This window comes from Pristis pectinata, chromosome 9 (assembly GCF_009764475.1).
Source record: "Pristis pectinata isolate sPriPec2 chromosome 9, sPriPec2.1.pri, whole genome shotgun sequence".
NCBI lineage: Eukaryota > Metazoa > Chordata > Chondrichthyes > Rhinopristiformes > Pristidae > Pristis > Pristis pectinata.
In genome coordinates this window covers 45,774,416-45,789,377 of record NC_067413.1, presented here as the reverse complement: position 1 = coordinate 45,789,377, position 14,962 = coordinate 45,774,416, and the positions used below count along the sequence as shown (strand labels likewise).

General features: G+C 41.7%; 1 protein-coding gene across 1 annotated transcript in view; it reads right to left on the bottom strand.

Annotated features, from left to right (window-relative positions):
• The window catches only part of dok6 (docking protein 6), a 369,202-nt gene that overhangs the window by 34,081 nt on the left and 320,159 nt on the right, over nt 1-14,962 (bottom strand). Inside the window, exon 7 of the mRNA XM_052024026.1 lies at nt 5,090-5,204. Coding sequence (XP_051879986.1) covers nt 5,090-5,204 — 115 coding nt within the window. The remainder of the gene's footprint in view (nt 1-5,089; nt 5,205-14,962) is intronic.

Genomic DNA, 14,962 nt, shown 5'->3' with positions numbered 1-14,962 from the left:
ACCTAGCCGCAAGGATATTGGCCCCCTTCTAGTTCGGGTGTAACCCATCCTCTCTGTACAGGTCCCACCTTCCCGAGAAGAGATCCCAATGATCCAGAAATCTAAAACCCTCCCTCCTGCACCAACTTCTCAGCCACGCATTTATCTGCCACCTCCTCCTATTCCTGCCTTCACTATCACGTGGCACCGGCAGCAATCCCGAGATTGCTACCCTTGAGGTCCTGTTCCTCAGTCTTCTGCCTAGCTCCCTGAACTCGCTCTTCAGGACCTCATCTCCCTTCCTACCTATGTCGTTGGTGCCAACATGGACCACAACTTCTGGCTGTTCTCCCTCCCGCTCAAGAATCCTCAAGAATCCCGGACCCTGGCACCTGGGAGGCAACATACCATCCGGGATTCATGCCACTGTCACTATCTGTTTCCCTGACTATCGAGTCCCCTATCACTACCGCATGTCTCTTTCCCACCCTTCCTTTCTGAGCAGCAGTACCAGTCCCAGTGCCAGAGACCTGGTTACTGCAGGTAGGCCCCTGCAGGTCATCCCCCTCAACAGCCTCCAAGGTGGAAAACCTGTTTCTGAGGGGAACAGCCTCCAGGGTTCCCTGCTCTGTCTGCCTGCCTGACTTCTTCCTCCTCTTCCCTCCCCTGACAGTCACCATTCTATCTGCATGCTGAACCTCAGATGTACCTGCTCTAAGGGGGGTGACTGCCTCCTGATGGACTGTGTCTACATAACTCCCTCCCTCCCTTATGCTGCACAGTGTATGTAGCTGTGACTCCAGCTCATCAACTCTGAGCCGAAGTTCGTCCAGCCTCAAGCACTTACTGCAGATGTGGCCATCGTGGACCGCAGTAAGGTCCACGAGTTCCCACATCAAACAGCTGCAGCATATGACCATGTCCTCCATCTGACTACCTTGTTTTTCTTTCCCCCTAGTTAATCCCACCTACAAATCTATAATAGACAACAGGTAAACCTTACCTTTACCTACTTACCAGCTACTTACCCTCCTTGCTCTTTCACGCCGAAGCCCCTTGGGCCAAAGCCCAGAACACTCTGCTCTCACTTACTCCGCTGCCCGCTCCGACGATGCCCGCTCTATAGGCTGTTTGTTTTTTAAGCTGCCCGCGCCGCGCCTGCGCAGACCAGCCCCCACTTGACTAGTTAGAAAAAACTTTCAAAACACTTACTAAAAAAACTTACTAACGAAAGAAAGAAATAGTTTGATAGGTCCTTAATGAGAAATCATTTTCCTGACTTGTACCTTGCATGCTTACTGATGCATTGGGACAAGGCAGGTGGGTTGTGCATAGAGATTGTGAAGGGAATGGCTAGATTCCAACTACTCCCATTTAAGTAAGTCTCAGAAGTATGGTCCCACTGTAAGTACAGGACACGTTGAGTGACTGATGCTGATGCTGCTCCATCACTGAAAACACACGAAGCCCACAACAGACCCCTGTCTTGCATCAGGATGAGAAGGCTGCCTCACTGATGCGACACCTGTCAGGGCTGCCAATACTATACATGCAGCTAGAGTTCCCATTCATTTCAATGGGCTAACTCAAGTTCAAACTTATCGTTGTCATAGGCATACATGGACAGGGCATAAATGCCATGAAAATTAGCTTTTTGCAGCAGCAGCACAATACGTTACAAACATGACAAACGTAAGTTAACATAAACTTAAATTAACATTAATCTATCTGGCTTGGAGTTTAGGTGGAAAAGGTAGATTGTTTTATTTTAATGTTTTAATTATTTCTTAGAATTTTAAAGTGCTTTTGATAACTTTATTTTTTTAATTATTCATAGCAATCATAATAGTTTTTGAATGCCCTGAATATCAGGCATGATGACGTAGCTGGTAGAGCTGCTGCCTCACAGCTCCTACAATCCAGGTTGAGTCCTAACCTCCAGTGCTGTCTACATGGAGTTTGCATGTTATCCCTGTGACTGCATGGGTTTCCTCTGGGTGCTCCAGTTTCCTGCCACAAAGACATTTAGGTTGACAGGTTAATTGGCCACTGTAAATTGCCCCTGGCATGCAGGTGAGTGAGAGAAACTGGATGAAGTTGATGGGAATGCGGGGAGAATAAAACTGTTGGATTAATATTATGGGTGCCAATGGTTGGCATGGATGTGGTGGGTCAAAGGGTATGTTGCCATGCTCTATGAGTCTATGGCTCTATCAGAGACAGGTAAAACTATGATAGAAAAGTCTCGCAGATTTGCCTCATGTGAAAGGTAGTCAGGTTGGTCTGAGGGCAGGGCCTCAGCACCAGCCTTCCTGAGGCTTTGCTGCTGTTCCCTGAGTGTGGAAGGTCAACACAATCAGTCTTGGCCCAGGTAAGCACAGACTAGCAGAGACCACAGCCATTGAATTCAGCTGATGGATGGTTCAGCCCATGATGTTCGGGAGGGGATTTCCCAGAAAAAAGCACTTCATCTTTGCCTCAGTCACCATCTGCTAATTCCACCCTTCTGTTGACTGCAGGAAGTTGGCAACCATTCCAGAGTGAATTTGGCACAGAATGGGTAATATAATCACTGAGGGAGAAGCGAGTTCCTAAGCCTGAGTTACAGAATATCTCTCACCAAAACTACATTGGGACCCAAAGTGTAAATAATATGAGATGTGGAGAAGGGTACATCAGCAATCTTGGAACATAAGAATCAGAACAGCTGAAGGCCAGTCAGCACTTTGACCTTGCTTTGCATGGTCATGGCCTTATTATTTTACCTTAGCATCAACACCACTTTCCCATGCTTCCCCCAAATCCTTTGAGTCTCTTGCACTTTAAATGTTCATCAGATTCTGCCTTCAAAATGACTCCAACTCCACAGCTTTCTGAGGTGCAGCATTCCAAAGAGCCATGACATTCTGAGAGAAGAAATTCTTCTTCAGGTCCAATTTGAATGGGTGGCACCTTTTCAGGAAATAAGCCTTCTTGTTCAAAGTATCCAAATAAGGTGAAATATCCTGTCAACATCCACTATAACAGAATTTCATATGCTTCAACAAGATTACTTCTCTTTCTTCTAAGCTCCAATGAGTATAGGCCCAATCTGCTCAACATTCTTTCAAATAACAACCTCTTTATCCTAGGACTCAACTCATTGAATATTCTCTGCACTGCCTCAAATGCAAGTATATCCATCCTTGGATATGGAGACCAAAACTACACATGGTTCTCCAGGTGAGGCCTCATCAGTGCACTGTAAAATTGAATCAAAGCTTCCCTATCTTTATGATCCATAACCCTTGCACCAAAGGCCAGCATTCCATTATCTTCCGAATTACTTGTTGTACATGTGTCTGAACTTCCTGTGTTTCCTATACTGGAACCGTAGATTCCTTTGTACCACAACATTTTGTAATTTCATTTAAATAATAATTTGATTTTTCATTCTTCCTTCCAGATTGGGTAATCTCATATTTACCCACATTATGCTTCATCTGCCAGTTTCTTGCCCATTCACTTAACCTGTCAATAACCCTTGGTGGGCTGGTTATGTCCTTCTCATTATTTGCTAACCACTTATCACCAGCAAATTTGGCTGCAGTATACTCATTCCCTACATTCAGTTAATATAGATTGTAAACAGTTCTTCCCCTTCAACACTGGACTGTTCACCTTGTGACACCAGTGAAAATGGCCCATAGTTCTTCCTGTTGTGGTGGACTGAGGGAGCTGACTGTCTGCTCCCAGGAGTGTCCAGCAAGGTGGAGTGAGCTCCAAGCAGTGAGTAGGCCTCAAATCTCCTGAGGCCTTGCCAGCTGTCAAAGCTATTTAACAGTTTTTAAGTGTATCTGATTGTCAGAGATATTTAACTATTTAATGCTTTAAAAAATAGCTAAATTCAATTAAACATATATTAAACACTAACAAATAATTTACTGCATTAAAACAAAGTAAAATAAATTAGAGCATTTAACTTTCTCCACTGGTTCAACAATCCCATTTAAATGAATGGTGTTACTACTTATGTCAGTCCTCCTTAGGTTAAAGCTGAGGTGCAGATGCAAAGAGCATCGTTCTGTTGCTGGGCTCAGTGTTGAGTTCAGTGACGGAGTGGACAATCTGAAGCACTAGCATTTAATTTTCAGGATGCCTTAAATGTCACATCTTCCACTGTGTTCACCACCCTCTGAGCAGTGAATGGTCCAGACAGAGACACACTCATATTCATTTTAATGTGTGGACCTGCCATTTAGCCAAGCACATATAGAAGTGTGAGATTTCCTGAGGCACAATTAGCCCATTATTTCCCATTTTATTTCGAATGTAGAGTAATAGCCTTCCCATCAATTGTGTCTAATACTTCAAATGATCAAAACTAGAACAGTGAACAAAAATAAAAATACAAGAAAATAGTTTGAAAGACATGGTGTGTGGTGACATAAAGCTGGAATGGTAAACATGTGAGAGAAGAGGGAATGTATATTGTGGATATGTGAGCCAAGATGGCCTAATCACTCACTAGATCTGTAATTACTTTGTGATTGGCAGCAGATGAGGTTAAATTCTAGACTTGAATATGTTCCCTTGCATCCATCATGGATAACACTCCAGACCTAATTTTGTAACTTGTCTTCCCATTTTGCTTGTTCAAGAAATATTTTATGCTGTATGTGAAAATGTACCATATTTCTAATGTTTCAGAAACTGCACTGTTAAGACCTGGACCAATGGATAGTGCTGTGACCTTACTCTGGTTCAAACTGTCATGGGGGTTATTCCGTGGACTCATTCTGAGCTTTGTAGGCTGCTGAAAATGGAGCCAACGTATCCAAAGTATACAAACTACAAGATCAGCCAATCTCATCACCTCTGTGCTGCTTTTGACATTTTGTCAGTTCATCTTGACTAATCTTGAGCTTCTCTGAATATTTTTGCCCACTGACACATTAAGATAAGATCTCCACAGGTGCGAGAGCACGGAACTGTTTCAATGCTGCCTTAAATGTCACATCTGTCACTATGTTCACTGCCCTTTGAGCAGTGAATGGTTCAGAGAAGGACACACTCATATTAATTTTACTGTGTGGAAGCTAATGAGGTGTTGGTCCCCTGATTCACTTGCCTTGTAAGCTATACAGTTCGCTGACACTGTTCTGCCTGGTGATGTGATGCCAGTATGCACTCCGAGGAAGTGTTATTGTCATTAGTGTCATCTCCTCACTCGGACTGGATTGCAGCTGAAAGACAGAAACAAAGTTGCTTCAGATATGCTTGGAAATTCAACATCAAATAAAACTTTCAGCCAAAATAACATCTTTACAATGATACATGCAATGAAATCAAAAGCGTAAAGCCTTAATGTAAAGTGTAAAGCATAAAGCTTGGTCTTTCTATAAGTGGTTCATTAGACTGAGAGATGTCATTGCAGGAGGTGAAAGAGATTTTCACTTTATCCACAGTGACAGATAGAGTGTATGTCGAGGCTAGATCTGGCTGACTCCCTCCTCCAGTAATCACATCCATTGCATGCTGTCTTTTTTCCTCACCCCACAGCTGATCAAAGATAACAAATTATATTCTGCAGCAACAGACAAGATGCTGGAGGAATATAGTGGGTCAGGCAGCATCTATGAAGGAAAATGGACAGTAGACGTTTCGGGTCGAGACCCTTCATCAACTGTCCATTTTCCTCCATGGATGCTGCCTGACCCGCCACGTTCCTCCAGCATCTCGTGTGTTGCTCCAGATTCCAGCACCTGCAGTCTCCTGTGTCTCTAATTATATTCTGTACTTCTGATGATAAAGTGGTCAAAATTAAACTACAATTGCACTGTGATAACATCTAGCATTGTACCAACAAATGGTCATAATGCACCTTCCATTCATATACCAGATAATGGCCATCTCCAACAGAGGATAGCCAGCTTGACCTTCAATCATTGCTGGCTCCTTATCATCAACATTTTAAAAGGCATCATTGATTAGAAGCCAAACTAAGCCACCCACTTCATCAACATGGTTACGTGGACGGAGGCTGAAGGTGCTGAGTCGCTTATCTCCTGTCTGTTCGAGCTTCCATCCTCCACAAATTTTGAATCAGGAGGATGATGAAATAATCCATGTTCACCTGGATGGGTGCAGCAGAACACGCACGAATCTCGACACGTAAATTAAGGCAATTTAATTTATTGGTGGCCCTGACATTTAATTGAACAGCCCTCTCTTCACTAGTAAATGCAGCCACAGGAAGAACAATCTAAAAGGTGTACTACAGCAAATCTCCTTCAGTAGCAATGTCCTTCCTTGCATCTTCTTTTGCCACAATGAACTAGAGCAAGTGTTATGTTGTCACGTGCAAATTTCCCTCTAAGTGACAAACTACAGGCACACGTTTGTTGTTCCTTCACTATTCTGTCTGAATCCAGAAATTCCCCTCCTAACATTGAGGGAAAACCATTATCACAAGAACAGCAGTGATCACAGTCCTCATGATCACTTACTGGGGGCACTGGGAGGGGCAAGAAATATACCAAATGACCCCAAAACTAATTGAGGAGAATGCACAGACTAATTTCATCCTCTGCATGATCCAAACCATGAGATTCAGAGGATATAGCATTGTCATCTGATCAGAAAGAAGGTAAATAAACATCAGTGGGGTTTTGGCAGCAAGACAATCTATTTAGGAAGTGGTTTGTGTACCACTGTGAAATGCTTCTCTCATTCTGGCAATTAAACATGAAAGGATACAGTTTGCTTTTGCTGTGTTGTGAAATCATGCTGTGAGATATTAGCACATGAGCTAGTGAACTCAAATAAACTTGTGCTGTTTGCTATCTCAATGAGGTATTAACCTATTTTTTGGAACAAACAACATGGTAAGATGTTAGCTTACACATACTGGGTGGTAACTGGGGAGAGTGCAATCATACTCCGTTGAAGCTTATCGGCACATAAGTTTTGAAAGGACATTTGAAAAGGGGCTATCATTTTGTTAAGTGACTCACTGCCTTTCGTCTATCAATTACTTTCACTAATAATTTGCAGCTTCTCATGAAATCTGATTTGCTAAAAAATTCTACCAATTGGCCACTGATTTTGCTTGCCAATGACTTTAATTAAAAGTTAAGTCACAAGAGGTGTATAATGTGTAGTCAATCTACTACCAAAAGTTTTACCACCTTCCATGTTTATTCATTTTTCTGCAGATATTTTTCACATTCTGTTGGTGTATCCACCTCTTCTTTGTCAATACATCACTAGAGTTACAACATATTTCCAATACATCCTGGATGATTGATTTACTCTCCCAGCTTTGATCTACTTCCCTAGAACAGAATGGGTTCAGGAACTGGGAAAAGTAATGTATTTTTGATCATTTTGGGGAGCTGGGCATTAATGACAAGGCTAATACCAACAACCTGCCTCTAACTGCACTTGAGAAGGTAATGGTGAGGCACATTCTTGAAATGCTACAGTCTTTCTCGCGGAAGTACTCTCACAGTGCTGTTGGGTTGGGACTTCCAGAATTTAGATTCATTAATTTTCATGTCAGAATGATGTGCAGCCTGGAAAGGTACCAGCAGGTGGTGGTACTCCTGTGTACATGCTACCCTCATCCTGCTTGGTGATATGACCTCTATGGATTTAGAAAGTGCTATCAGAGTAGCTGAGGCAAGTAACTGCAGAATTTTGAAGATGGTACACATAGCAGATATTGTGTGCTGGTGGTGGAGGGAATGAATGCTTTATCTTGGAAGCTGTTGAGCTTATTGAGAGCTGTAGGTGCTGCACTCATCCAGTCAATTAGAGAGCATTCCACCACTTTCGTCTTGTGCCTTGTAGATGGTGGAAAGACGCTGTGGTGCCAGGAGGTGAGTTACTCACCACAGGATACCTAGCTTCTGACTTTTTCTTCTAGCCACCATATTTTTGGTGGCTGGTCCAGTTGAACTACTGGTCAATAGTGACCCACATGATGGTCAAACATTCTCTCGGTTGTGAATGGGAATTGAACATTGCACATTATTTAGCCAGCATCTTCACTTCTGACTTTGTGATGGAAGGAAGGTCATTGATGAAGCAGCTGAAGATCATTGGACCAAGGACACTGACTTGAGGAATTACTGCAGTGATGCCCCAGGGCTAGAATAATTGATCTCCAGCAACCACAACAATCTTCCTTTGTGCAAAGTATATCTCCAAGTGCTCTCCCTTTAATATCCATTGAGTTCTGTTTTACCAGTGCTCCTTGATGCCACACTCAATCAAATGCAGTCTTTATATCAAGGACAGTTATTCTCATCTCACCTTTAGAGGTCAGTTCTTTCATCCATATTTGGACCAAGGCTGTAACAATGTCTGGAACTAAGCGATCCTGACAAAACCCAAACTAGGCATCAAGGAATGGGTTATTGCTCAGTAAGTGCTGCTTGATAGCACTGTCAACGACAGCTTTTGTCACTTTGTTGATGATTGAGAACAGACATTAAGCAGTAATTAGTCAGAATGGATTTGTCCTGCTTTTTATAAACAGGACCTACCAGGGTAATTTTCCTCATTGTCTGGTGGACACCTGTGTTGTAACAGTACTAGAACATCTTGGCCAGTTGTATCTGTACTGGAACATCTTGGCCAGAGGCACTTTTAGTTCTGGAGTGTGTCTTCAGTACTGTAGTCTTGTACCATAGCCTTTCCTGTATCCATTGCTCACAGTCATTTCTTGGTGTCATGTGGAATGAATCAAGTTGGGTGGAGACTGGGGTGGGAATCTCAGGAGGAAGTCGAGACACTTCTGGCTGAACTTAAATGAGAATGCTTCAGCTTTTTCTTTTGCACTCCCATACTGGGCCCAGCTAACATTGAAAATGGTGATGTTATTGGAGCCCCGTCCTCCCTCCAGTCAAAGGTTACACTACACATTGCCTCCTGTACTTCCTGACTTCAGCTGGCCAGGAAGAAGGTGAGAGGTGCTCCAACCTGAAATAGGTGGAAGCCTACTTAAATGTACAGACTGAAGTCCTATGGTGCTTGTGGAACACTGGTGCCATTTAGAATTTGCGTTGCCTTCGACCAGAAAACATTCCTTAAATGCTTGGCTCAGAAGCATAAGAAAAATCACAGTGCTACTGATTTATTTGCAGAATAGCCTCTTTCCCTCAACATTCCCACCAGCATCTCCATCCCTCCAGTTCCAACATCTGGCTCCACTCTATGGAGCCACTGGCTGGAGGGTTACCACACTTGCCAATGGGTCAACATGTCAAAATTACCCAGGTATATATTGCCTGTGTAAACTGATGGCTCCTCTTGCAGACTTAATGGTCAAGTTGGTAAAGCTCTCTGTCCCCTAACATATAAAAATATACCCAAAGTGAATAAAAAGCAAGGAGTCCATTTCTATGGGGTCCAGCTTCTGCAGAATGAAATTCCAACAGATTTGTCAAACATGATTTCCTTTTCATAAATCCAATTTGACTCTTCGCAATCCTATTGTTATTTTCTGTTACTAATCCCTTAATGATAGATTCCAGCATTTCCCTACTGCTGATGTTAGGCCAACTGGTCTAAAGTTCCCAGATGTCTCTCTCCTTCCTTTCATAATTAATGGGATTACATTTGCTAATTTTGAATTTGCAGGAAACAATCCAGAATCTATGGAATTTTGGAACGTAGCAACCAGCCATCCACTACCTTCAGTGTCACTTCCTTCAAAACCCTAGCCTGCATGTCATTGGGCTCTACAGATTTATCACTTTTATTTTCATTAATTTCTCTGATATTAATTTTAAATTGATGCTAAATTCTTTGAGCCATATACCTATCTTCAAGAGGTACAGTAAATGTGACTGGGAGTAGGGGTCTGCAATAGACAAATGCAAGAATGATATAAGATATCTTTTAGTCACATGTACATCAGAACACACAGTGAAATACAGCTTTTGCGTAGAGTGTTCTGGGGGCAGCCCGCAAGTGTCACCATGCTTCTGGCGCCAACATAGCATGCCCACAGCTCCTGACCTGTAGGAAACCAGAGCACCCGGAGGAAACCCACGCAGACACGGGGAGAACGTACAAACTCCTTACAGACAGTGGCCAGAATTGAACCCGGGTCGCTGGCACTGAAAAGCGTTACGCTAACCGCTACACTACCGTGCCTGCCCTCATGATAGCTATTATGGTTTGTGGGATTAAAATGTGACAAGACTAGAAGTACAATTTAGGATTTTCAGTCAAGACAGAGAGGGGGAATTAAATATGTAGTGGAGGGGGATGGGTAGTAAAATTGCTTAAAGAGACAATCACAGTTGTGAGAGGGATCATTAAATAAAGCTATATGGATAGAACCAAAGAACAAAAAAGGAATATGGTGTGTACTATAGCTCTTCATTGTGAGGGAAATAGAAGAGGAAATTTGGAAGTAAATTTCTGAAAAAAACAAAAGCTCTAAGGCAGCAATAGTAAGGGAATTTCCATTATCCTAATATTAACTGGGATACAGTCAATGTAAAATACATAGCAGACAGAGAATTCCTAAGTAAATCAATTTTTTTTAAAAACTGCAGATGCTGGAAATCTTAAATAGAGTTGCTGGAAATACTCAGCATGTCAGGCAGTATCTATGGAAAGAAAACAGTATATGTTCCAAGTTTGATTAAGGATAAAACAATAATTCTGTTTCTCTTTCCACAGGTGCTGCTTACCTGATGAGCACTTCTAGCTTTTATTACGGAACTCCTAAACTGCACTCAGGAAAACTTTTTTAGCCAGTGTGTAGTAAGCGTACAAGAGGGGGAGTGGGATGCAATCCTGAATTTATTTGTGGGGAATGAAGCTGGCTGGGTGGATGGAATATCAAGGTGAGTATTTTTCTCCTGTGATCATAATTCACAGAAATATAGCATAGTTATGGAAAAAGGCAAAGGTAAAATAGGATTATATGTTTCAGATCAGGGCAAAGATAATTTTAATAGACTGAGAAATGATCAGAAATGGCTACTTGAGGGTGAGTCAGTTTTGGTGCATAGAGGGACATTTAAGAAGTAGATTCAATGGATTCAGGTTTCGACAAGTGGAAGGTTGGTCAAATAAGCAGAAATACAATGTATCTAAAGGAGAGTGATAAATTGGACCTATAATTGATTTAGTTGCAGGAAGCAAGGGGAAATAATTGATGGGAGTTTTTACAAGTTAAAGGCTGTTATGAGTAGATGTCCACAGGGCTCAATATTCCATTCCTTGCTTTTTGTGATATAAATATTAATAACTTGGACTCAAATGCAAGGATATGATAATGACGTTTACTAAAATTAGCCGTGTGGTTGTCAGTGAGGAGTATAGCTTTAATCTGCTCGAAGATTTAGATGGTGTGGCCAGTTTAGCAGAAAAATGGCAAATATAATTTACTGCAGAGAAGTGTGAGGTAACACACTTAGGGAGGTGCAACAGAGCAAGGGAATACACAACAAATGGGAGAATATTGAGTGGTTGAGTGGTGTGGAGGAATGGAGGGACATTGCATTCTGTATGACTTTTTAACCATGTTATTGACCTGTCCTGTTCCATCTGTGGTTAAAAAGCCATACAGAATGCTTTCTTTTGTTAACCAAGGTAAAGAATATGAGAGCATGGAGGTTAGGCTAGAACAGTACATAACACTAGTTAGACCACAACTTGAGTATTGCTTACCATTCTTGTCACCACATTTTACAAACAGGTACAAAGGATATCTATGAAGATGTTGCTGGGACAGATAAGTTGTAGCTATAAGAGAAGATTGAATAAATGAGCATTGTTCACTTTGGAACCAAGGAGGCTGAAACGGATGTATAAAATTAGGAGGGCCTAGATAAAACAAGCAGGTTGAAGCTATTTCCTTTAGCAGAGGGGTGAAAAACTAGGGTCATAGACTTGCAATATTTGATGGAAAGATTAGTGTGGAGATGAGGAAAAGAACAGTTATACAGGAATCTGGAACTCACTGCTTGAAAGGGTGACAGAGGCAGAAACCCTCAGCACATTTAAACAGTACATCGATATTTACTTGAAGAGCCGTGACCTGCCAGTGCTTAAAGTGTGCAGAGGGAGGTTTTCAACAGGAACAAAAGAATGATTCATTTGGACAGGTCTATGGATACATTTGGACTGGTACATGGATAGGAAAGGTTTAGAGGGATATGGCAAATGGGACTAGATTAGATGGGCACTTTGTTTGGAAGGACAAGTTGGGCTGAAGGGCCTGTTTCCATGTTGTATTACTTTATGACTCTATAGGCTGAATGCCCTCCTGTGTTGGAAATTTTCTATGATTCCACTGCATAGACACACTAACTGGCAAAATGGATCAAGCCTTCTGCATTCCTACAAGCCTATTGTACAGAACGATGAATGCCACTGATATTTGAAGATTGACTTGTTTTTATATCCCTAGTACTCTTCTATAATTTCCAAATGATCAATCAAGAGCAAGGTTGTTGTAATCTAAGGGCTATTTCCCTTAATGTGTCTCCAACATAACCTCAATTGTGAATTCTACAAAAGAGTCAACTAGATCTGGTGCATTTTGTTGTCCAAATTATTACACTGAGCAATTGTATGCACCACTTGGCCATAGAAGTTCTTCACGTGATTGACCTGCTTAAGGTTCAAGTGTCGCATGATATTAATCCAGCAGATTATTAAAATCCTTCTTGGGAATGGTAAGTGGCAACCTTGATATTTTGAAGCCACAGTTCCTTACCAGAACTCTTCTTTGCTACTGAAAATAATTTCCACAATTCCTCTGTCAGTTTGCTCCTTAGATCATTGGGCTTTAAGTCTTCAGTTTGTATGTATCCTTATCGCTTCCAAAGCAAAATACTGGCACTGACAGATAGCCTCATGTAATATTTCCAACACGTAAGTCAATTTCCTTATTTTGGGGTTACATCAAAAACAGATTTACCAGTGTTCAATGAAGTTCCTTCACTCCAGTTTTCTAAACAGATTTATTGATGTCTTGTCCGTCAGAATTGATTAGCTTGTGGCAATTCCAATCTGAGCTGGAGATCTTTCAACTTTCATTTTTCTGACTGCAGCTACTCTCTGAGAGAACAATTCAGGCTTGATTCTCAAGGCCCCAGGGTGTTATTACCATTAGTTTGACAGCCATACGATTGGCAGAGTATTCTTTCCTCTATTTCTTGAAATTGTATACATCAGTAATCAGCTTATTTTCTTTGTTCCACACTGTGAAATGTTGATTTTTTTTTCTTGATCCACAAGATCTTCTTTCAGTTTAAATACATTTTACTTGTTTGCTTTGGCAGATGCCACTTCCATTATGATGTAGTTGTTTGTCTATCTATCGCAATCTTTCTTCACAGCCTGATGGCTTCCAACATAGAATATGAAATATAAACTTCAACTACTATTTCATTCTTTGAGGTTAAATTTGTTATTACTGAGCTAAAAGACTTTCTCTGATGTCCACAGCCTTTTCCTGATTTGACCCTTTTGGAAATGTTTATTCTGTAAATATTCCTGTCAATCAAAATTTCAGCCTCCGTAATTTTGCAAATCAGTTTCATGGCTCCATGTGGATACGTCAGTGTTTATTTGTTCCACTCAGATCAGGATTCTTTTGCTATGATCCATGCTCCTATCACATGGTGAACATTGCAGCAAATCAGCTAAGACAGAAGTTCCCAAACCGTAGGAGCACAAGACATTTGTAAAGGATATGCAGGAGAAATTCAGCAGTGGCAGATTTGTAAGGCAATGGGCATTTACCCTGGGAAGTGAAGCTGGGGAGCTGTAGGTGGTGGGATCAGAGAAGGTGGTCAGACAATTGATCAGGCTTTGTGGGAAGAGTGGCACAGATGATCAGGCATGAGGTGGGGTTGGGTGGGATCAGGTAGATGATCCAGTTAAGAATGCAATGGGGCATGTCTGGCTGATGAGCATAGGAAGGGTTTGGGCAGATGGCTGAGGGATGGGTAGAGGGGGACAGTGTTGTGCAGATGATCTGGAGTGGAGGGGTGGGCTCAGGAAGGGTGCATTGGGGAAGCAGTCCAGGCAGATTAGTCAGGGCTGGAGTGGGGGTGGGGGGGTAGTGGAGTCAGTCAGAGGTTAAAGAAATTAAAGACCTTAATATTCCACTATCTTTTTCAGGTGCCTTGCATTTTGAATTATTCCACAGCTAAGAGAATGAGGAAGTGATTTCTAACAAGGTATTCCTCATTGCCAATCTGAGAAGGTTAGCTACACATGAGCAGTCCAGGTATGCAGTCCTGGTAGAGAAAGCTTTGTCTAGTACTACTACTTAACCATCAGGCTCATATCAGATAATCACCATGCAAAGTTATGCCAAGCTCAATCCATAGGCGTACCCATGCTCTGCATAGACACAGCACTTCAGGAGCGAACTTTTTTAATACATGCCATAATCAAAACTTCAGCAGTCCATATCAAATTCCCACAGCACTACTGTCAAATAACATCCAGATGTAGTCACTGGTAGGTGGATATTAAAACAATATCCAATGAGCTCTTGTCAGTTATGATATTCCACATGCACTTTTCAACTGAAAGCTATTCATAGGCCTACAGCACTATAGTAATATATCTAACAGTGAATCAGAAGTAATTGTTTAAATGATTTCATTCTATGTTACTGCAAATGCATTGGAAATAAAAGCAAGCAAATGTTTTCTTTAGTTAGGCAATTGACATGAAAAGGTTTCATTATCTCTCTGTTAAAAAGGCAATGCAATTTTAACTAAATGTCACACAGAATGAAGACAGACACAGAAGGGATTCCAAAGTTGCATTGCATTTTCTCTGCAACTAATTACGCACCAGTTTCTGTCACATGCCATTTTGAGCTGCAGCTTTGAGCTACGGAAACCAGATTCCAAAGTGATGCGACAACCCATTTGAAACAGGGGCAGAAAAAGACCAATTACGGTAGCAGCTTGTAGGAGATTTATTGGCTCCATCGAGACTAAAACAGGCT